Here is a 26236-nt window from a genome sequence, read left to right on the forward strand (position 1 = left end):
TACAATTTGGAGAAACAGAGTCTTTCATTTGAACTATTCCGTGCATCTTATACATTGCCCACATGATAGATCTACCATTTTCTACCCAACTAAATGTGTTTAAAAGACCAGAATAGGATGTTATGACACACATCCAGAAGGCTCTAATTAGATGTTCTTGTTAGACCCTGGAGGAGCTGTGTTTAGGAGTGTGTAGCAGTTACAGTTGCCGCACACATCCCCCCCACACACACACACCAACACACAATCATAGGAGGCCCATCAAGAACTGCCTCAAGTTGTTGTCAAGTAGCTGTCAAGTTGATACAACCAGTTGTCTATAAATAAGTCTTGTTTTAATTAACACATTTATATGGGAACCTTAAGGGCATGTGTGGGATTTGCACATACACGTTCTAACACAAAGAACCTCTCCACGTGTTCCAGAGAGTTGCCATCTGCCAACCAAATGCTTCTCTGCAGAGGTTTCACATGGAGGTCTCACATGGAATCACTGGATCAGCCATTAGTGAAAGCTAAATGGATGTTCTGTAACGAGACCCTTTAAAATGCACCCTGGTTTATTTAAAATGATCTGGGGATAAAATAAATACCTACAAAGCGAGTCATGGAGCCGAGGCGCAGAGGCAGAATATAGCCTGCATAAGTGAAGGGCTTCTCTGTTCCCCCCCCCCAGTGTACACACAGCCATTGACATAAAGGTAAATGTTTAGGTCCGGGTTATTTCTGCACAGGCCTCACTTCACTCCTCTGACACGGGGCACTCGTGAGAAAGCAATATTTTGGACATGGAGCCGAGGGAATCTACTGTACAGTTCAACTGACAACCAACTCGATAAACTAAATAGTGATCCGTTTTACTCGGCTTAGCAACTGGCATGGGGATGGATAGAAAGGCTAAGAAGGATGTGAAATCAGACCCATAAAATAAGAGGGACTAGGAGTTTTTTCTTCGTGACTATGTGACTTGATCAGGAAAAACTCCAGGCCCCTAGTCCTGGTCAGGTCATATGGTCAGGAAAATCTCCTGGCCCTAACAATAATTCACAGCCAGAATGAATGTGGAGAGATGTCAAAGCGAGCATGACATCAATTTGACTGCATTTGTACAGTAGCAGGCCCAAGAGAAAAAGGGCAACAGCAAAACCTGATCGCTTTGGTTGCTCCCAGCTAGTAGTATCCCATCCTCATGGGGTGTGTTGTATTGTACTGTCTTACTGCTCAATAGCATTATAAGGTCTATTGATAACACATTCAAGACAACAAGCATGGGCCCGATCATCCTGAGGGCATTGAATGTGATTCATGTGAAAGTGAAAGCCAGGACAGGTCATATGGGGCGGCAGGTAGCCTAGTGGTTAGAGCATTGGGCCAGTAACCGAAAGGTTACTGGATCGATTCCCTAAGCGAGCTGACAAGGTCAAATCTGTCTTTCTGCTCCTGAACAAGGCAGTTAACCCACTGTGTTGATTAAAAGGCAGCCCCCTGCACCTCCCTGATTCATTTGGGTTAAATGTGGGAGACACATTTCAGTGGAATTCCTTCATTTCATCATGTGATTGGCATGTTGGATTCCACCAGCAGCAGCCACAGTGCCCACATCTGTCTGCTCCAGAGACAAGCCAGCTTTCATTACTTTTTATTGGTGGAGATTTTATGAACAGCTGGGTGAGAGGCTGAACCTGGGGCAGGGTCTCCTTCTCTACAGTAATTGATGCACATCATTTGGTGCCAGTCTAAACAAAGGCCTGTGTTCTTTAGTTAAGACTCCACTGAGTCCACTCCCAACCCTCCAGTCCTTTATAACCAATAATAGGGGAAGCAGATTCCCTGGGCACATGACTCCTCACAACATTGTCATCTCAGCTCTGCCCTAACAGAGAGTTGGAGGGTTGCTCTGCAAAATTTGGCTACTGAAGTAAATTAATTCATTCTAAAACACTTTTTTTCTCTAAGTCTCTTATCGGCAGGCTGATACACTGTTTATTCATCCCTACTTGTCCAGCCAGTGACAGTAAGCAACCTACAGCCTCAGTCCAGTCATGTGTGAAATGTTGGATCTGTGCTAACCACTATTACAGCTACAGACGTAGGATCTTAATTTGATCCAGTTTGCTGCAGCAGGAAGATATTCCTGCAGCAACAGGAAATGTAAATTATTATATTGATTGGACATATTTGTATGGTTTGATATATTTTTCATCAGGGAACATCAAGTCTGCCGTTTCAAAGGGGAAATTACAAACTTCAGGAGCCTTTTTTAAACCTCAAATGTCTCCTGCAAACAGGGTGTTCAAATGAAGATCCTACATGTGTAGCCTAGCAAACCCCCCTGACTGCACCCTGCTAGCAAGGCTTGTTCATTCAACTGAACAACATGAGCTAGTGAACTCTGCATGAAATACGTCTTGTTTTCCCCAAACACACAATTATGTTGTTGACAAAACCTGTTCCATGGTTTGCTGAAATCAGGACTTTATCTTGAAATGGCACAAATATGACCAGTAAGTGGGAGAATGTTTCGTTGTCGATAATAGGGTTGGGGAAAATTGGGGAGACCTCTTCTACAATATGTCACTCAAAATATTTCCGTATCGGATCTAATCATTTTGCGCCGTTAATGACTAGATCATTCCAGACTGTGCTTGTTTACGATTGTATAGTCGCAGTCTTATTACATTTTTAAAATTTTTACAATTGCTAACAACCGTTGACCTATATTTAAGATACTTTTTCTAAACTCTTAACTCAGCAACACACCAACATCACACAATTAGCCAAATAGTACATTTCTGTTCAAAACCACTTTTTGTTCATTAAATACCAAGTCCACATTTCAAAATGCAAAGAAAAAACTTTCTCTACATACACTAACTATCAAAACACGGCAAACCCGACTCATTATCTAATCATTCTGTCAAAATAGTTGATGGCATTACAAAAACTGCATTACTTTTCATGTTTCAGTTCTATCTGCAGACAATAGACAACATGAAATCCATTGTTTTTTATAATTCCGTTTCTTTTTACTGTAAACCACTCTACATTTTTTGGTTGAGTGTGGAATGTGTGCATTTTTGGCAACATACAATCTAAAAGTGAATGAGTCATCTATACTTCATAGAATGTACAGCAGAAACACATAGTAAGTGACAGAATTGCTGCAGTAAAAGCGTTATTAGCAACAGGAACTTGCTGCCAGTGATCAACAACACCTCCAACAAAAATGGCTTTTGGTTCCAAATGTGTAAAAATAAAACACAATTACAGTCAAAAAAAAGGCCCAGAAGAGAAAAAAACACTAAAATGCACAGTCCTGTTTCTAATCTACACCATCTTCAGCATTTGGCCAAATGTTCTCGTTCACATCACATGTTATGTCGTCTCTCGCTATGCACCTTGGAAAGAAACGCTCGACATGCCTTGTCCAACCCTGGCAGTCTTCAGCTGAGATGTCTCTGCAGCCGGCATTCATTGCATCCAGGAAGGACATTTGGTCATGAGGCCGATGATCATACACTTTCACCTCCAGGCAGAAAATAATTGTTTGAATTCATGAGCATCTATATGTGCCACTTACACATGCTTCAAGTTCTCCTCTTTTGTACCCTCCTAAAAAGAAACACAGTGAAATCATTCTACCCAAACACAATTTCAGTCCTTAGCAAGAAAACAGTGTGTCCTGAGAGTGAAATGTGTTTTTGTTCTTTATTTGTGAGGATTTCAAAGACAGCTGAGGCGAACATGTTGCTGATCATGAGGGCGATCTAGAGGTTGACTCCAGTGTGAATCACTTTGGCGGCTTCCTGGATTTGCCTTCCCTTCACAAAAGAAAATGGAGTCTAATCATGAACGACGTGCTGCACTGCATTCTGAGTGACCACTTGGCTGTCGGCTGATTAGAGGCCTTAAACAGCTGGGCAGCAATCAGAGATGTCAGCCTCCCCTTGCCAACTCTTCCCTGACATAGCATCAGCTATAGACCCTCTAATCAGTAGCATCCAGGCTAGATTAGTCAGATCCCCATCAGGTCCTGTCCTGTAAGACCTCCCAGCTCCGGGGCTCAGCACCTCCATCCAGACACACACACAGAGAGACAGAGAGATAGACAGAGAGAGAGACAGAGACAGAGAGACGGACAGAGAGAGAGACAGAGACAGAGACAGAGAGACAGAAACAGAGACGTGACTCCTCACCAAACAGCAACATATCATTATCACAGAGCAGGGATTTAGAACTATAGTTAATCCAATAGCTCCTCCATCCAATGTGGAGCAGACAGTTCACCATGTATGGTACTGTACTGTAGGGATCTCCTGCTAAGTGATGGGTAATTCCTAGCTGTGACAAGTGAAGGATGAAACGGACAGTGTTTGAAGTGGAAAGTCTTGAGGATCCATAGATCCTTAGAGTTTCATTTCACTCTCCAATTAATTTGCCTAAAAGATGAGAGTGCTGCTGAGCATGTAGTTGTCTATCCTGTACTGTGCGGGTGAGAAGACTCCTATTCCATCACATCTTCCTTGTATTCTTTGATGATGAATTTGACAGAGTTGGGATACCATATTTACTAAAGGAGAATTTCTGAAAAAAATCGGTTCTTTACACACAGAGATTGGCTGAAGGGGGAAAATTCCCACATGGCATTAAACTTGATAAGGAATTGAAAATGTCAAGGGTAGACATTCAAGAAAACATGTTTTCTTCTCCCACAACAATCTCCTTGGTTTGGGCTACTGTGTTAATGTATTGATCGAAACTTGATTTACTTCTGAAGAGGATTTGCTGTTTGAATGGGAGTCATTTTCTTTGGTAGGTTTTCTACACGATGGAAGGTTCAGCGACAGGACATGGATGCCAACACATAACACTGTTTGGTAAGAGCCAGACTACAGTGGGGATCTAAATGGTGTGTGTGTGTGTGCATGCGTGCGTGCGTGCCTGCGTGGCCGCAGGGCCACAGTAAAGCCTACCGTATGCTTCCCAGTCGAAACAGTTTGTGCATATATTATGACGAGCAAATCAAACCTAGTACGGGGACACCTTAAGGCCTAGGTCTCTCAGAGGAAAGCCATGTCTTCTACAGAGTAAGAGGGCAATGACAGGTGACACAACAGCAGCAGGCAGACAGACAGGAGAGGCGAGGAGGTCTGCAGGGCTGAATGATGATGGGACACTTCTGTCCACTTCTGTCCAGGAAGTGATGGTGATGGTGATGGGTGAATAATAAAACTCCCGGCTGCAGATCCAGAATCCACTGATGAATCTGTATTCAGTGGTGTGAATGGCGGGATCCTGCCGCTGGTCCTTTATTGTTGTGGGTAATATCCTGGCTCTCAACACGAGCTCCCTCAAAACCCACCGGAGGTAAAGATTTGTCAGCAGATTTCCCCTCGTTGTATTTATCTGCACTCTCTCCCTGGCTGGCTATCGTCTGAGCTCTCACTGGGAGTAACACAGGAGAGGCTAAGCCTTCTCTCAACCACAGCACAATAACACCAGACTGACTGATCACTAAGGCTGGAACTGATCTGCTGTACACATGCATAGGAAAGGAGGAACTAGGAAATAGGAAATCTAACAATAAACCGGAAATCTGGTGGACTGTTTGTCAAATGTACATAATTATTATTTGACGAGGACTACAGCAGGTGCATGATGAAGGGGTGTGTATCCATATCTGTGTGTGTGTGTGTGTGTGGGTGTGCGTGCGTGTGTGTGTATGTGCTGCGTACCTGTGTGCATGTGTGTGTATGTAATGAGAAGTCTAACTGAGAGCAGTTTAGTGCTGGGAACCCAGATGGCAGTGGTTCAGTGTGTGGGTGTCTGGGTGATTATCTCAGGGAGTTGCTGTTTGTTAGCATTAGAAGTCTATTCTCACTATTCTCACCTGCACAACACAGCCACAATAGAGTGGCCTGCTACAAACAATCCACTGGGGAAAAACCAGTGTTCAAATTGGCGGATTGTTTAAGACTAACATCTTCCTCATATGATTTGTCATCCCGTTTGAACCAGATGATTGAATGGTTTTGAGAGTGGTGGTGGTGGTGGGGGGGGGGGGGGCAGCCCAAAGAGAGACACCCCCGCTGACTCACTGGTGACAGAGCTGAAAGCTCAAGCCTCTAATTGGCTAATTTTTACCATAATTTGCGGATTAATGTGGGTACTTAGGTCTCTATGCAGCCAGAGCCTTGGCCTCCTCAACTCTGTGACTCATAATGATGGGAATTAGTCACTTGAAATCAATCTAAATCAAGTGGAGTAATTAAATATCTCAAATCTGGTCAGCAAGGAACATACACTCCAAAGTCAAATAAAACACAGAAAAAACAGCACCTTATTGCCAGCATGACTTATTTGGGGTCCATGTTTTATTTTGTTTAAAATAATATAGACAACTTTTAGATGTGGTGTTCAAGCCTTCATCAGAAATTCCCTATCTCTTCCTTACATCACTGGTCTTACCAGTATGTGTGAATAGTGAGGGTCAGTGGGCTGCTACATAGCACGTCTTATAAATGACTTCCATTTTGCTGCTGTCCAGTTGCTATGGTTATTAGAGGATGTGATCAGTAATAGAAAACCCTGGGGTGTGATGCGCGCTGTGTGGTGCAGGATGGTAGGGCCAGGGTGGGGCAGGTGGGAGACAGTTAAAAGGGCCAGCTACTCCCCCCATGATCACACAGCTCTGACAGGGTTTGATAAGGGGACATCAGCATACAGCAGTAAACAGAAGAAGGCAGGATGGAGGAGGCAGGCCTCTACTATGCCCTGAGCTGGGGCTCAGAGATTTACAGGTCTCTACAGACAGCGCCTCCATAAATCACACCATATACACTGTGCTCCTCTCTACGCCTCCTATCAACAAGGGTAGGGTTAGGACTGGAGGAGCCTCTACGGTTAGTGTCGTACCAAGACTGGATTATAAAACAGAACTATACTTCAATCATGTAGTTATTTCACCATGTAGACTACTTGTTTTGACCAGTTAAGAGGTTGTGAGAGATGACCGGTCGGAATGTGTCGGAATGATTGAAGTATATGTGTCGGAATGACCGCCTGGAGGGAGAATCTTTGTGAACGCTGGGTTGCTTGCCTCTGGGTTGCCTTGGCGACAGGGGACGATTGTGAAGTGGTTGCCGCTGGTGTATTCAGGGGTTGCTTCAGAAACAACTCTCTCACTTTTAAACATTCTCCCTCTGTATTCATGTCAGTGAAAGACATTACACTTGAGTTTCCATTGAGTAAACAGCCCAGGGAAAACCCCAGGCAGACTGAAAGACAGAGCAGAGAGAGGGCCAGTGGTATGTACTGACTGCTTCCTCATATTCGACAGGTGAGTCAGAGAGACAGGGATGCAGAGATGGAGCCCAGTCCAGCAGAACAGAGTAGAGCAGAGTATACCCAGGCCATGGAACTGTGTGAGTGAGCTGCACCATGCAGTACAGACACCACTCCTGGGACGGATCTCCCCACACGCTGCCTAACACACAGTGGTTGTGCTACTACAACACACTACTGTTAACTCCTCTGTCTGTACACTCTCAACACCATTACAGATTCATCCAGGTCCTGATGCCAAAAGCTTTGGCCAAAAGTCCAAAAATGCCTTTTAAATTAAATCAGTTATTTCAATAGGGTGAAAGCGGAGTTATCGGACCAAAAGGGCGCCATCCTCTATTTGTGTTGGAGTGAAAACCCGGTCTGTGTATCCATAACCAAAGGTGGTGGCTATAGCCGTGGCTCTGGCACCAGTGAGGTGAATGGGATATTGGGGTGGAGGTGAAGGTAAAAGTGGCTGTGGGGGAGATGAGTGGTGGGTGTGTTCATATCCTGATGGGACATGACTCTCCAACCCCTGAGAGAGCAGAGCAGCGCAGTGGAGCAAGGAGAATCCCCTCAGATCACAGATGAGACACGCATGGAGCTCTGCTCTCTCTGTCTCCTGAAAGGTTGATGAATGCAACAGTAAAGACGACAGATGGAAAAGGCCATTCTGTCATTTCAGGTCGGGGCTCCTATGTTCTCTTTAGGCCTTCTCCATATACACCCTACAGACGTAGGATCTTAATTTGAGCCAGGTTGCTACAGTAGGAAAATAATCCTGCAGCAACAGGAAATGTGAATTATTATGTGGATTATAATTAACAGAGATTTGTGTGTGGGTTGATACGTTTTTCGTAAGGCAAAATCAAGTCTGAAATCTCAAAGTGGAATTGACAAACTTCAGAAGCCTTTGTAAACCTCAAATACACTACACGTTTTACATTTCCTGCATTCCAGTAAAGTTCTCCTGCAACAAATTAACTTCACTCTTTAAAAAAAGGATCCCAAAAGGGTTCTTTAGCTGTCCCCATAGGAGAACACGGTTTGGTTCCAGGAAGAGCTCTATTTGGTTCCCACGAACATAGGAGACACACAGATTTATCATTAACGAGTTAAATAATTAAATAAAGCAACATACAGTAAGCATCCAGGCAATTGAATAATTATTGTTCTCGTCTCATATCCTGAATAAATGTATGGAGTTCTGCAATTGATGCAAGGCTGGTTTGAAAGGACTTTTTCATTCTCAGTCCTTTGCAAAACCAACAGCCACTTGAGACATCGAATAGCAGCCAGTATGTTTGTACTGATAAGTCAAAAACAAGCTGCTATCTTCCACTGGAGAGTAACATTATAATCCATCACAGTCAACAGAGAAAAACACTGCCTGCATCTCTCCACAGCAACAGTCAAAACATGTCAGATTCAAATCAGTATCAGTATTGATGGGAGGAGCAAAGCCAGGGTCTCCCAAACTCGGTCCTTGGGACCCCAAGGGGTGCACGTTTTGGTTTTTGCACTAGCACTACTAATCATCAAGCTTTGAGTCAGCTGTGTAGTGTTCGGACAAAAATCTAAATGTGCACCCCTTGGAGTTCCGAGGACCAAGTTTGTGAAACGCTGAGCTAACCTAACATGTAGTAATGGGAACAGACTGAAGAAGAAACAAGAAGTGAATGAAGAAAAGGCATTGAACAGTTTCTCACGTATAGAAACCAGTTTCTCACATATAGAAACCTGTCTATTGATTGCAGTCTGTGAGTTGCCTATAAGCATCTCTACATACTCTCAATCTCAGTGAGCAACTCACTGCTTCCAATGCAGAGCACCTTTTAAGATCAATTAAAAGTATTGGTCCAACTGCTAGCAAAATATTTTATAAGCACAGTTTGGTTAAATTTAATAACGTTTAAGGCCCAGCATTTTAAGTGGGCCTTGGCCGCTCCTATACCACTCACACACCCAGAGAGAGCCATGCACAGCAGCTATTTATTATTACTTATACAGCAATAAAAACTAATATTTTATTTTCTTGTTGAATTATTTATGCTGAAGTCCACTTATACCTCCATATGGCTCCTTGGTTCAGTAGCCAGACCCCCCACAGATGGCACAGAGATGCCAGGGCTGAGAGAGTGTCCAGGTTCGCATATTAGTCACATGCCACTTTCTACTAGAGAGAGGGAGAGATGGGGCTACTGGGCAGAGTATAAACTTACCTTTAAATCCCACAAAGACCATGCTAGTGTTATAGCACCCAGAAAGAAAATGCTCAATCTTTCTTAAAAGGCATTTAAGACTCTTTAGACTCACATGTTGACCACACCGCTCGCATGCACGAGTGTTGCAAAATAAATGTACACATACAATTCAATCATTGCACCCACACTGCTCGCGCGAGCCAACGAGCGTCTGCGTTGCCAAGCGCTAAAATAGAAGTCAGTTCTATTTGTGACGCTGAACGCGTGCAAGTCCCGCCTCTCCCATCTCCTCATTGGTTTATAGAAGCAAATACCCACGTGCCATCTCCTCATTGGTTATACCCAGATGAACGGTCGGTCGTGGTAATACACCTTATTAGGAAAGTTAGATGCCAATCGCCATATAAAGTCCAAAGAAAAAAAAGCCTAGAAGGAGGAGAGATGACTAGAAACTAATCGGTTGACCGTTTTATGTGTGGATTAATTGTCGGAGTAGAGGACCTTGTGCATTTTAGGTAAAGTAACAACTCAATGTTTATATCCCAGGACAAATTAGCTAGCAACAGCAAGCTAGCTAAATAGGACAAATTAGCTAGCAACAGCAAGCTAGCTAAATAGGACAAAATAGCTAGCAACTGCAAGCTAGCTAGCTAAATTGCAGTAAATGTTTAATGCTTTTCGACCTGTCCCCAAATGAATATAATTGGTTCAGAGTTTGTTTTGATATTTCAACCTGCGTGTTGTGATCACGTTTGGTGTGGGGGGACAAGTCAATTTGCGCATGCGGACGCACACGCGGGTCTGGTTTGGGCATGGTGTCAGATGAATAGAATTTCAGGTGTGTTCATTTCATCTCTCCCTATTCATTTATACCCAGAGGAAGCAGGACAAAAAAGTGTCAAAGAGATCTCAAATTACATTTTTTCTTTCAACCATGTGACACTTCTCCTGGTGACATCCTTCACAGAAAGCTTTCCTGTTACACAGTTGGTGGTGTGCCCATCCCTCTACCCCCACCCAATCTTTGCGTGGACAGAGGGAGAGAGATGAAGGGGAAGATGATCGAACAGTGGGTAGAGTGGAGCTGCTGTTGGGATGTTTGTTCCATTCCCAGAGTGCATTAATATGGCCGCCCCACTTTACCTCCCACCCCCCATGGGACTCTGATTAATCCACTCTCCTGGTCCACCACAACCCCAGCCCTCCCAGCCCACAGGCGCCTGCAGCCCCCTTTTTCCTGCCCCCATGGAAGGGAGAAGAAGAGATGGAGAGTCCTCATCATTCATCTATCTCCATCTACCTATGACAGCTTACGACTGACGAACACTTCCATATTGTCCCGTGATCATATTAAAGCAGCCCAATCAGTCAGCGGATCATCAATATGGATCCTGTGTGTGAGCGGAACAGAGCTGTACAGTCTGTACTTGTTCCTAGGTATTGCAGAGTGGAGAGGTGGTGGAGTTAGTATTCAGAGGACAGCAGCACCGGCCTCTCTAGACAGATCAGGCTAGCGGAGCGTAAAGAACACAGGCTCTGTGTGCGACTCATCAGGCCTGGCTGATCCCCTGTCATGGGTCATTACTGGGTGAGGCATCCTTGTCTCCCCCCTTTGTCTCCCCTGCCCCTCTGTGACAGGCCACTGGGCAGTGGGCAAGGCCACATCTAACACTACCTCCAGCCTTCCCTAGAGTACCATCACACACTGACTGACTCCAACACTAGCTTCAGGCCTCTGTACTGTTACAGAATAATACAGCTCTAGCCTCATTCCTGTTGGCTGTTCCATAAACAAGTATCACATTAATATTAACATTGTGGGAGAGGTGAGCCTTCCAGCCACACTGCCATTGTTATGAAGGAGTAGTTATGGAATTATATCTGCCTATGCCTTGTACAGTGAGAGCTGATCGATCTAGTTGCTGTACCATAGAGGTGATGTGACAAAGAGGCTGAGTCTAAATAGCCTGTCTAGGTATACTGTAGGGCATGGTTAGCGGTCAGGCGTGGTTAGAGTCATTCCATGTTGATATACACTGAGTGTACAAAACATTAGGAACACCTGCTCTTTCCATGACATAGACTGACCAGGTGAATCCAGGTCAAAGCTACGATCCCTTATTGATGTCACTTGTCAGATGAAGGGGAGGAGACGGGTTAAATACGGATTTCTAAGCCTTGAGACATTTGAAACATGGATTGTGTATGTGTGCCATTCAGAGGGTTAATGGGCAAGACAAAAGATTGAAGTGCCTTTGAACGGGGTATGGTAGTAGGTGCCAGGCGCACCGGTTTGTCAAGAACTGCAACGCTGCTGTTGTTTTCACGCTCAACAGTTTCCCTTGTGTATCAAGAATGGTCCACCACCCAAAGGACATCCAGCCAACTTGACAAAACTGTGGGTAGCATTGGAGTTAACATTTGCCAGAATCCCTGTGGAACGTTTACGACACCTTGTAGAGTCCATGCCCTGATAAATTGAGGCTGTTCTGAGAGGAAAAGGGTGTGCAACTCAACATTAGTTAAGAGAGTCTTTCATGGTCGTGCCATGAGAACCCCCGTCCACTAGTCTACACAGGCCTATTGACGTTGTGCTGTTCCCAGCTATATGGTTGCATATTGCATCCTGTCCCGATTGAAATGTTGTTCACGAAAGTTCAATCAGGAACGCTGGTTTGCATGCTCATTTAACATCATCAAGCAGCACAACATAATTCACTGTTTCCTACTATACAGGCACAGAGGGAATGAATGTATCATCATAAACGTAGCGTCTGGTTCTTGTCCTCTTCCTATTAGCCATGTGTGGAATGTCATTCACCTATTTACCTTGAGCCTACAAGCAAGGCACAATAATGCTTGCTGTGGAACTTATGGGCTCACTTTTGAAATTATCACTTTCGTTTCTCAACCAATTGGTGTACATTTTGGGGTGTATTTATACGGCAACTTACGCATGTTCTCTCGCTTGCTGTTTATCAGCAACAGTCTTGGACGACCATCCACCTCCCCACCACCACAAGATATAGTGACTTCAGAAATTATTCACACCTCTTGACTTTTTCCACATTTTGCTGAATTACAAAAGTGATTTTAAAATGGATTTAATTGTAAAAAAAAATAATGTAATGTCAAAGTGGAAGATTAAAAAAAAAAAAAAAATATTGGAAAAATTAATCACTAATATATCTTGATTAGATAAGTATTCAACCCCCCTGAGTCAATGCCTGTTAGAATCACCTTTTGGCAGCAATAACAGCTGTGAGTTTTCTGGCTAAGTCTCTATGAGCTTTGCACACTTGGATTGTAAAATATTATTATTCTTAAAAGAATGATTCAATATCTGTCAAGTTCGTTGTTGAACATTGCTAGACAGCCATTTCAAGTCTTGCTATATATTTTCAGGTAGACTTAAGTCAAAGCTGTAACTAAGCCACTCAGGAACATTCAATGTCATCTTGATAAGCAACCCTAGTGTATATTTGGCCTTGTGTTTTAGGTAATTGTCCTGCTGAAAGGTGAATTTGTCTCCCAGTCTCTGTTGGAAAACAGACAGAACCAAGTTTTCCACTAGGATTCTGCCTGTGCTTAGATCTATTCTGTTTATTTTTATCCCCCCAAAAATCCAGTCCTTGCCAATGATAAGCATACCCATAACATGACGCAGCCACAACCATGGTTGAAAATATGAAGGGTGGTACTCAGTGATGTGTTGTGTTGGACTGGCTTTGTATTTGAATTCAGGACAAACAGTTCATTTCTTTGCCACATATATTACTTTAGTGCTAAAAGGATGCATGTTTTGGAATATGTGTATTATGTACAGGCATCCATCTTTACCTGTCATCAGCATCCTCAGAGATGAGGTCATAACCTAAACTATTTAATAATATTCCAAATTACATTCTGCCTCTGTTGTTCATTCAGTTAAACCTGTCCTCGATCAAACTGTCGTGTATCAGACACACCAAGTCTAAATCCGTCCTATCCACCAATAACACTAAGCACTACAGTACACTGCAGGCACCACATTACTAACATTAATTACAGCACACTGCAGGCACCACTAACACTAACACTAATTACAGTAATGTAAACCACACCACAAACACTAATTACAGCACACTGCAGGCACCATAACCCTAACACTAATTACAGCACACTGCAGACACCAAACCACTAACACTAATTACAGCACACTGCAGACACCAAACCACTAACACTAATTATAGCACACTGCAGGAACCACACACCACTAACACTAATTACAGCACATTGCAGGCACTATACACCACAAACACTAATTACAGCACACTGCAGACACGACACACCACTAACACTTATTACAGCACACTGCAGACACCACTAACACTAATTACAGCACACTGCAGACACCACTAACAGTTATTACAGCACACTGCAGACACCACACACCACTAACACTTATTACAGCACACTGCAGACACCACACATCACTAACACTTATTACAACACACTGCAGACACCAAACCACTAACACTAATTACAGCACACTGCAGACACCACACATCACTAACACTAATTACAACACACTGCAGACACCAAACCACTAACACTAATTACAGCACACTGCAGACACCAAACCACTAACACTAATTATAGCACACTGCAGGAACCACACACCACTAACACTAATTACAGCACATTGCAGGCACTATACACCACAAACACTAATTACAGCACACTGCAGACACGACACACCACTAACACTAATTACAGCACATTGCAGGCACTATACACCACAAACACTAATTACAGCACACTGCAGACACCACTAACAGTTATTACAGCACACTGCAGACACCACACACCACTAACACTTATTACAGCACACTGCAGACACCACACATCACTAACACTTATTACAACACACTGCAGACACCACGAACACTTATTACAGCACACTGCAGACACCACTAACACTTATTACAGCACACTGCAGACACCACTAACACTTATTACAGCACACTGCAGACACCACTAACACTAATTACAGCACACTGCAGACACCACTAACACTAATTACAGCACACTGCAGACACCACTAACACTTATTACAGCACACTGCAGACACCACTAACACTTATTACAGCACACTGCAGACACCACTAACACTTATTACAGCACACTGCAGACACCACTAACACTAATTACAGCACACTGCAGACACCACTAACACTTATTACAGCACACTGCAGACACCACTAACACTTATTACAGCACACTGCAGACACCACTAACACTTATTACAGCACACTGCAGACACCACTAACACTAATTACAGCACACTGCAGACACCACACCACTAACACTTATTACAGCACACTGCAGACACCACTAACACTTATTACAGCACACTGCAGACACCACTAACACTAATTACAGCACACTGCAGACACCACTAACACTTATTACAGCACACTGCAGACACCACTAACACTTATTACAGCACACTGCAGACACCACTAACACTAATTACAGCACACTGCAGACACCACTAACACTTATTACAGCACACTGCAGACACCACTAACACTAATAACAGCACACTGCAGACACCACTAACACTTATTACAGCACACTGCAGACACCACACCACTAACACTTATTACAGCACACTGCAGACACCACTAACACTAATTACAGCACACTGCAGACACCACTAACACTAATTACAGCACACTGCAGACACCACTAACACTTATTACAGCACACTGCAGACACCACTAACACTAATTACAGCACACTGCAGACACCACTAACACTTATTACAGCACACTGCAGACACCACTAACACTAATTACAGCACACTGCAGACACCACTAACACTTATTACAGCACACTGCAGACACCACACCACTAACACTTATTACAGCACACTTCAGACACCACTAACACTTATTACAGCACACTGCAGACACCACACCACTAACACTTATTACAACACACTGCAGACACCACACCACTAACACGTATTACAGCACACTGCAGACACCACTAACACTTATTACAGCACACTGCAGACACCACTAACACTAATTACAGCACACTGCAGACACCACTAACACTAATTACAGCACACTGCAGACACCACTAACACTTATTACAGCACACTGCAGACACCACTAACACTTATTACAGCACACTGCAGACACCACTAACACTAATTACAGCACACTGCAGACACCACTAACACTTATTACAGCACACTGCAGACACCACTAACACTTATTACAGCACACTGCAGACACCACTAACACTAATTACAGCACACTGCAGACACCACACCACTAACACTTATTACAGCACACTGCAGACACCACTAACACTAATTACAGCACACTGCAGACACCACTAACACTTATTACAGCACACTGCAGACACCACTAACACGTATTACAGCACACTGCAGACACCACTAACACGTATTACAGCACACTGCAGACACCACTAACACTAATTACAGCACACTGCAGACACCACTAACACTTATTACAGCACACTGCAGACACCACTAACACGTATTACAGCACACTGCAGACACCACTAACACTAATTACAGCACACTGCAGACACCACTAACACTTATTACAGCACACTGCAGACACCACTAACACGTATTACAGCACACTGCAGACACCACTAACACGTATTACAGCACACTGCAGACACCACTAACATGTATTACAGCACACTGCAGACACCACACCACTAACACGTATTACAGCACACTGCAGACACCACACCACTAACACGTATTACAGCACACTGCAGACACCACACCACTAACACGTATTACAGCACACTGCAGACACCACACCACTAACACGTATTACAGCACACTGCAGACACCACACCACTAACACGTATTACAGCACACTGCAGACACCACACCACTAACACTTATTACAGCACACTGCAGACACCACACCACTAACACGTATTACAGCACACTGCAGACACCACACCACTAACACGTATTACAGCACACTGCAGACCCCACACCACTAACACGTATTACAGTACACTGCAGACACCACACCACTAACACTTATTACAGCACACTGCAGACACCACTAACACTTATTACAGCACACTGCAGACACCACTAACACTAATTACAGCACACTGCAGACACCACTAACACTTATTACAGCACACTGCAGACACCACTAACACTAATTACAGCACACTGCAGACACCACTAACACTTATTACAGCACACTGCAGACACCACACACCACTAACACTAATTACAGCACACTGCAGACACCAATATCACTAACACTAATTACAGCACACTGCAAGCACCACATCACTAACAGCACACTGACTGACTGGCTCCACGCATGTTCTCAATGCACCACTACCACCAACATACGGCCCACTGACTGGATGGATCCTCACACGTCCACAAGCAAAGAGACACATCAGAAATTCAGGCAGCCTTCTCAAGCCATGCTGCTATTATATATGAAACCAATGGTTGGCAGCACATTGCAGACTCAATGCATACATTTTACATCCCATTCTCAGGCTGCCCACCAGACTAGGAGCTACTATAAATCCACAATGAGCAGAGGCTCTGAACACAGGTTTGAATGTAGTCTAACATGACAGGCTATTAGATCCCCCTTTTAGGCTAATCTCAGAGACTCTGATAGTGATTTCTGTCATAAGCCATCTGGAAAGAGAAATTCATTACACAGCTGAGCAACTCTGAGAAAACATTGTATGGTGATTGTGTCTAACATGGCAAAAATGTCAAATTAGAGAATTATACACATGAGGTTCGTAACAGTGAGAGGGAGAGGTTATCTTCTCTCTGTCCTGAGGAGAATGGTGATGATAGTGACTACTGAGTAGGAGTGACACTTGGTTCATTGCATACTAGAGTGGCTTGCGAAAGTATTCACCCCCCTTGGCATTTTTCCTATTTTGTTGACTTACAACCTGCAATTAAAATTGATATTTGGAGGGTTTGTATAATTTGATTTACACAACATGCCTACCACTTTGAAGATGCTAAATATGTATTGTGAAATAAACAAGAAATAAGACAAAAAAACAGAAAACCTGAGTGTGCATAACTATTCACCCTCCCAAAGTCAATATTTTGTAGAGCCACCTTTTGCCGCAATTACAGCTGCAAATCTCTTGGGGTATGTCTCTATAAGCTTGGCACATCTAGCTACTTGGATTTTTGCACATTCTTCAAAGAAAAACTGCTCCAGCTCCTTCAAGTTGGATGGGTTCCACTGGTGTACAGCAATCTTTAAGTCATACCACAGTTTTTCAATTGGATTGAGTTCTGGGCTTTGACTGGGCCATTCCAAGACATTTAAATGTTTCCCCCTAAACCACTCGAGTGTTGCTTTAGCAGTATGCTGGAAGGTTAACCTCCGTCCCAGTCTAAAATCTCTGGAAGACTGAAACAGGTGTCCCTCAAGAATTTCCCTGTATTTAGTGCCATCCATCATTCCTTCAAATCTGACCATTTTCCCAGTCCCTGCCGAGGAAAAACATTCCCACAGCATGATGCTGCCACCACCATGCTTCACTGTGGGATGGTGTTCTCGGGGTGATGAGAGGTGTTGGGTTTGCACAAGAAATAGCATTTTTCTTGATGGACAAAAAGCTCAATTTGAGTCTCATCTGACCAGAGTACCTTCTTCCATATGTTTTGGGAGTCTCCCACATGCCTTTTGGCGAACACCAAACGTGTTTGCTTATTTTTATCTTTAAGCAACAGCTTTTTTCTGGCCACTCTTCCATAAAGCCCAGCTCTGTGGAGTGTACGGCTTAAAGTGGTCCTATGGACAGATACTCCAATCTCCGCTGTGGAGTTTTGCAGCTCCTTCAGGGTTATCTTTGGTCTCTTTTTGCCTCTCTGATTAATGCCCTCCTTGCCTGGTCTGTGAGCGGCCCTCTCTTGGCAGGTTTGTTGTGGTGCCATATTCTTTCCATTTTTTAATAATGGATTTAATGGTGCTCTGTGGGATGTTCAAAGTTTCTGTCTGATATTTTTTTGTAACCCAACCCTGATCTGTACTTCTCCACAACTTTATCCCTGTCCTGTTTGGAGAGCTCCTTGGTCTTCATGGTGCTGCCTGCTTAGTGGTGTTGCAGACTCTGGGGCCTTTCAGAACAGGTGTATATATACTGAGATCATGTGACAGATCATGTGACACTTAGTTAAATAAAGTCCACCTGTGTGCAATCTAACTATGTGACTTCTGAATTGAATTGGTTGCACCAGATCTTATTTAGGGGCTTCATAGCAAAGGGGATGAATACATATGCGCGCACCACTTTTCTGTTTGTAATTTTTTGACTTTTTTTGAAACAAGTCATTTTAAAAATTTCCCTTCGCCACATTGGACTATTTTGTGTATGTCCGTTACATGAAATCCAAATAAAAAATCAATTTAAATTACAGGTTGTAATGCAACAAAATAGAAATAACGCCAAGGGGATGAATACTCTGCAAGGCACTGTTTAAGGACCTATAACATAGCTGTTTCTGAAGACAGTATAGTGTTTTTGATACAACCCTCCGGCATTACAAACAAAGAAAAACAACTACTTATGAGGAATTAAAACTCATTGTAAAGATGCCTGAGCACACACATATCTGTCATTTCTGTGCTGCCTGAAGCATTTCAGCCCATTTTGATTCCTGACACTGTACTGACGACACAGTGGAAAAATTGTCCTTATTACAGAACTAAAAGCAATATATATGTCAAACAGTTCCTAGTTTAGTGTAGTCTGACAATTTCCAGGTCAGTGGTTGAGCTGAGAGTATCCTTTCTCAAAGACATTGGAGTTGTGATCTGTTTTAACAGGCTTTCATCCCAGCTAGCACAAATCCAGGCCTTCTCACAGTAGAGGGTCACACAGACAACACCACCGCATGCTGTTACCCTGGGTGCTAAAACCAGCAGTGGTGGAAAAAGTACCCGATTGTCATACTTGAGTAAAAGTAAAGATTACTTAATAGAAATTGACTGAAGTAAAAGTGAAAGTCACTGTCACGACTTCCAACGAAGTCGTTTCCTCTCCATGTTCGGCGGTGTTCGGCGTCACCGGTTTTCCAGCCATCGTCGATCCACTTTTCTTTTTACATTTGTTTGTCTTGTTTTCCTACACACCTGGTTTCCATTTCCCTCATTAAGTGCTGTGTATTTAACCCTCTGTTCCCCCCATGTCCTTGTGTGGAATGGTTTGTTTGTAAGTGCTTGTGAACTATGTTACTGGTGCGCCGGGTTTTGTACCCATGTATGTTCTTTTTTTGTTGACGTTGGTTTTTAAATTAAACTGCACCGACTTTTACCTATTCCTGCTCTCCTGCGTGTGACTTCACTGCCACCAGTTCCACAACCCTTAGGAAAATCCTACTTGAGTAAAAGTAAAAAAGTGTTTGGTTTTAAATATACTTAAAACTTCTTATGGCTGGGGGCAGTATTGAGTAGCTTGGATGAATAAGGTGCCAAGAGTAAACTGCCTGCTACTCATGCCCAGTTGCTAATATATGCATAGTATTTAGATTTGCATAGAAAACACTCTGACGTTTCTAAAACTGTTCGAATGATGTCTGTGAGTATAACAGAACTCATATGGCAGGCAAAAACCTGAGAAAAAAGTCCAACCAGGAAGAGGGAAATCTGAGTTTTGTAGTTTTTCAACTCATTCCCTATTGAAGATACAGTGGGATATTGGTCATATTGCACTTCCTAAGGCTTCCACTAGATGTCAACAGTCTTTAGAACCTTGTTTAATGCTTCTACTGTGAAGTGGGGGCGAATGAGAGGGGATTGAGTCAGAGGTCTGGCAGAGTGCCACGATCTCAGTCTCGCTCGCTCACGTGAGAGTTAGCTCTGTTCCATTGCAATTCTAAAGACAAAGGAATTCTCCAATTGGAACATTATTGAAGATTTATGTTAAAAACATCCTAAAGATTGATTCTATACTTCGTTTGACATGTTTCTACGAACTGTAATATGACTTTTCGTCTGAACTTTCGCATGGACTTAGACCCACACGTCGTGAGTTTGGATTGTGTACTGAACGCGCAAACAAAAAGGAGGTATTTAGACATACATTATGAACGTTATCGAACAAATCAAACATTTATTGTGGAACATGAAGTCCTATGAGTGTCATCTGATGAAGATCATCAAAGGTTAGTGATTAATTTCTCTATTCCTGCTTTTTGTGACTCCTCTCTTTGGCTGGAAAAATGGCTGTGTTTTTCTGTGACTCGGCATTCACCTAACATAATCGTTTGTGGTGCTTTCGCCGAAAGCCTATTTGAAATCGGACACTGTGGTGGGATTAACAAGAAGTGTATCTTTAAAATGGTGTAAAATACTTGTATGTTTGAGGAATTTTAATTATGAGATTTCTGTTGTTTGAATTTGGCGCCCTGCACTTTCACTGGCTGTTGTCATATCAATCCCGTTAGCGGGATCTCAGGCCAAAGAGGTTATTAAGTAGCAAAAGTAAATGTAATTGTTAAAATATACTTAAGTATGAAAAGTAAAAGTATAAATCATTTCAAATTCCTTATATTAAACAAACCAGACGGCACGATTTTCTTGTTTTTTACATTTATGGATAGCCAGGAGCACACTCCAACAGTCAGACATAATTTACAAACAAAGCATTTGTGTTTAGTGTGTCCACCAGATCAGATGCAGTAGGGATGACCAGGGATTTTCTCTTTAAGTGAGTCAATTAGACCATTTTCCTGTCCTGCTAAGCATTCAGAATGTAAAGACTACTTTTGGGTGTCAGGGAAAATGTATGTATTATATTCTTTAGGAATGTAGTGGAGTAAAAGTATAAGTTAACAAAAATATAAATAGTAAAGTAAAGTACAGATACCCCAAAAAACTACTTAAGTAGTACTTCAAAGTAAATTTACTTAAGTACTTTACTGTAAGGTCCTGGGTGTCGTGAGGGTGAAATCAGGTGCAGGAAAGCAGAGAGTTCAATAAAGTGCTACTTTAATGCACACACGGTGAACCACGGCCACCCCACTTTCGGGTGCTCAAACCAAATGCCCCAGACACAGGGAACGAAAACAGTCTAGCACTAAATACACGAACACGTAATCTATAGCAAACACCAGGGTTACAATAATCAATCCCACACAAAGAAACAGGCGGGCCGGCAGACTAATAAAGCCTCACTAATTACAACCAACTCAAAACAGATGTTCTCAATAAACACGTAAGGAGGGGGAGAAAAGAATCAGTGGCAGCTAGTAGGCCGGCGACGACGACCGCCGAGCGCCACCCGAACAGGAAGGGGAGCCACCTTCGGTCGGAGTCGTGACATTTACACCACTGAAAACTAGTTGCCCTGGAGAGGGCTTGGCAAAATGTGGGCAAATATCCCCTCTGATAAGGTTAGGTCAGATCAGGAAGTTAGAGTTAGACTATCACTCACCACCAGAGAGAGAGGCCTCTTCCATGACACCACTCCTATCAGTCCAGACAGCAGCACCTGAAAGAGAACAACACTGTAGGTCAGTGGAAGGGAAGAGAACGCAGTACAACAGTTAGGATAACCAACATGGTCATGAACAGTCCCCGCATGTGAAAGAAAGGGGAAAGACAGACATGGGTACTAGGTTTTTCCGTATGGTTCACTGTGGTGTGATCTTGGATTGTGATCATATGTCCTTGGTGTGAGTTGACACATCACAGTATCACAGTACAAAAAAAATGAACTTCATATCTGGTGTTCTATTAGCCTCCAGCATTCTGTTTCTCTACATTCTCTCTCCTTCACCCTCCTTCACCCACCATTAACCAACAACACTCCCCCACCCACCGAGCTTCTCTCACTCACCCCCTCTCCATCACCTCTCTTTTACACACTAGCCTCTCTCTGAATCCCCGAGTTCAGCTGGAAAGACATCAGACCTACAGGCAGCCTTTCATGAACAAGGGCAAACCAATCCCCTCTATTGTTATAGCCATCTTGACTTGTTTATGTCTTCGGCTGATACTCAAAAATAAATAAAAATACTGAAAACACACTGAAGCAGACGGTGAGTGACGATACGCACTGGAGAGAGAACGCCCACTCCAACGCTGTCCCCTCATTTTTACACAAACACAGATTGCAAATGCTAATGTTTGTTTATGTTGCTAACCTTTTCAGGCATATTCCTGTTGTTAAAACCCTTCTAACATGCATTGCGGTTGTTACATAAAAGTCACATATGAGTAAAACATTTGATTGTTTATTATTAGTTTAAAGTTACTTTGTATCGCTGACCTGAACTGCTTTGAGGAGTGTCACATCTGCATATTCAATCATTTGAATTTTCTCATTTGAGGGGTATTTTCCTAATATCATTATTCTTTGAATGCTTATGTCCTAATATTTGTGACATGTATTATGTCATGGCCATTGTCCATATTCCTTAGTTCCAGCTCACCTTCTGCACCTGCAGATAAATACCACCATTTTGCACCTGATTCCGTCAGACTACTGGGGCTGTGCGCCTGTTGACAAAACTGCCTGGGATCTAGCCTACTGTTTTACAGAGCTCCAATGGATGTAAAGTAAGAATATTTGGGAGATGTTAAATTCGCAGTGTTATTCACATTTGACCCATTTTAGATGAGGGCTGAAGATCAGTGAGACTAGCAGATCATTACTGCTTTAGATCAGGAGGATTATTTATCTTGTCCAATCAAAATGTGCTGAGTGACTCCCTGACTGCAGATTAGCATTGACAAAAAGGGAGAACACCCGAAAAGAACATAGAGTTGTATATACAGTGTGCAGGAGCCAATACCTAATGTCTGCCCAAATGTACACATCTTATCACTGTAACATGCCTACTGTCTAGATAATTAAGCATGTTAATGCCTACACAGTAAGATTTTCTTGTTTTGAACAGTGACCAAATCGAGGGAAGATGATTTTACATACTCAGTCATTTTAATTCTGAAATATTCATTTGATGGAATCATTAAACATATTCTGCAAGTGACATGAATATGTTTCGGAAGCTTGGAGAGAGATGATAATTTCAAAGGCAGATTTCTACCGAGATGTGAACGCTTCAATATCTATTTGCTCTCATGAATTATATATCACGCATTCTGTTGCAACAGAGGAAGAGAGAGAGAGAGAGCGAAAGAGCATGAGAGAGAGAGAGCAAGGAGGAGGGAGGGAGATAAAGGCTGTATCCCTGCAAATGCAGTCTGGTAGTAAATCTGTTCAGCAGTAAAAGCAGCCCAGGTCTGTGCCAGACAGCAGACACACAGAGATCAGCTCCTCTCCTCTGCTCCTGTCTTTAGCACAGACACCTCTGGTCCAGAGGTCCAACACCGTAACTGTCTCACACACCTGATCTCAAAACAGCCCCCGTCAACCTCTGATACCACATAAAGAACCCAGGAGCACATGAATGGATGGTTATTACCACGGCAACACAGTTAAGTTTCACTTTTATTTCCATAGAGCTTAGTTGTCATGGCACCCAGGGGACTCCTCCCTCTTATCTGTTATGCAGGTGAAGGAGGACCCAAACGCGACTTAACAGAAACAGAGTTTATTAATGCTCAAAACCGAATAACTGAAATCCTCTAGATAGTAGAGGGGAAAACAACTGGAGAAGCGGCCACAGACTGCAGGTCGCTTCGGGTAGGCGCAGGCCGTAGTCAACTGAGACACCTGCTCACACGCAGCGTCTGAAGAAGGCACAAAACACGACAGGACAGGGTGATACACAATCACGGCAAAAAACACGACAGGACAGGGCGAAACGCAATTACAGCATGGAATACAAAACAAGGAACCGACGGAACAGGAACGGATTACAAAGGAATAAATAGGGAATCTAATCAGGGGAAAGGATCGGGAACAGGTGTGGGAAGACTAAATGATGATTAGGGGAATAGGAACAGCTGGGAGCAGGAACGGAACGACAGAGAGAAGAGAGAGCGAGAGAGTGAGAGAGGGAGGGGGAGAGAGAGGGATAGGAGGGAAAGAACCAAACAAGACCAGCAGAGGGAAACGAATAGCATGGGGAGCACAGGGACAAGACATGACAATAAATGACAAACATGACAGTACCCCCCCACTCACCGAGCGCCTCCTGGCGCTCTCGAGGAGGAACACTGGCAGCAACGGAGGAAATCATAGATCAAACGGTCCAGCACGTCCCGAGAAAGAACCCAACTCCTCTCCTCAGGACCGTAACGAAAAACGATAAAAAGGGAAACTAGGGTACTACTCTAAAAAAAAAATGAGAACTAGGGACAGACTGAGACACAGCAAGGGCAGGGACAAGAACAGGAGAGATGCGATGGCAGGGAACAGACTGAGACCCAGCAAGACCAGGAGCAGAAGCAGAAAAAAAAATTACCAGACTTCTTCTGCGCGCAGTCTGAACACGCAGCCACGAAACGGCGCGTGTCACGCTCCTGAGTCGGCCACCAAAAGCGCTGGCGAATAGACGCAAGAGTGCCTCGAACACCGGGATGACCAGCTAACTTGGCAGAGTGAGCCCACTGAAGAACAGCCAGACGAGTGGAAACAGGAACGAAAAGGAGGTTACTAGGACAAGCGCGCGGCGACGCAGTGTGCGTGAGTGCTTGCTTAACCTGTCTTTCAATTCCCCAGACTGTCAACCCGACAACACGCCCATAAGGAAGAATCCCCTCGAGATCAGTAGAAGCCACAGAAGAACTAAACAGACGGGATAAGGCATCAGGCTTGGTGTTCTTGCTACCCGGACGGTAAGAAATCACAAACTCGAAACGAGCGAAAAACAACGCCCAACGAGCTTGACGGGCATTAAGTCGTTTGGCAGAACGGATGTACTCAAGGTTCTTATGGTCTGTCCAAACGACAAAAGGAACGGTCGCCCCCTCCAACCACTGTCGCCATTCGCCTAGGGCTAAGCGGATGGCGAGCAGTTCACGGTTACCCACATCATAGTTGCGCTCAGATGGCGACAGGCGATGAGAAAAATAAGCGCAAGGATGAACCTTATCGTCAGACTGGAAGCGCTGGGATAGAATGGCTCCCACGCCTACCTCTGAAGCGTCAACCTCGACAATAAATTGTCTAGTGACGTCAGGAGTAACGAGGATAGGAGCGGACGTAAAACGTTCTTTTAGAAGATCAAAAGCTCCCTGGGCGGAACCGGACCACTTAAAACACGTCTTGACAGAAGTAAGAGCTGTGAGAGGGGCAGCAACTTGACCGAAATTACGAATGAAACGCCGATAGAAATTAGCGAAACCTAAAAAGCGCTGCAACTCGACACGTGACCTTGGAACGGGCCAATCACTGACAGCTTGGACCTTAGCGGAATCCATCTGAATGCCTTCAGCGGAAATAACGGAACCGAGAAAGGTAACGGAGGAGACATGAAAAGAGCACTTCTCAGCCTTTACGTAGAGACAATTCTCTAAAAGGCGCTGTAGAACACGTCGAACGTGCTGAACATGAATCTCGAGTGACGGAGAAAAAATCAGGATATCGTCAAGATAGACAAAAACAAAAATGTTCAGCATGTCTCTCAGAACATCATTAACTAATGCCTGAAAAACAGCTGGCGCATTGGCGAGACCGAACGGCAGAACCCGGTACTCAAAATGCCCTAACGGAGTGTTAAACGCCGTTTTCCA

General features: G+C 43.6%; 1 protein-coding gene across 1 annotated transcript in view; it reads right to left on the reverse strand.

Annotated features, from left to right (window-relative positions):
- LOC124033818 (protein FAM189A1-like) overlaps positions 1-26236 on the reverse strand; it is a 136836-nt gene that overhangs the window by 58597 nt on the left and 52003 nt on the right. The window contains exon 2 of the mRNA XM_046346171.1: positions 22026-22082. Within this exon, the coding sequence (XP_046202127.1) occupies positions 22026-22082 (57 nt within the window). The remainder of the gene's footprint in view (positions 1-22025; positions 22083-26236) is intronic.

The sequence above is a fragment of the Oncorhynchus gorbuscha genome, linkage group LG04 (genome assembly GCF_021184085.1).
Source record: "Oncorhynchus gorbuscha isolate QuinsamMale2020 ecotype Even-year linkage group LG04, OgorEven_v1.0, whole genome shotgun sequence".
NCBI lineage: Eukaryota > Metazoa > Chordata > Actinopteri > Salmoniformes > Salmonidae > Oncorhynchus > Oncorhynchus gorbuscha.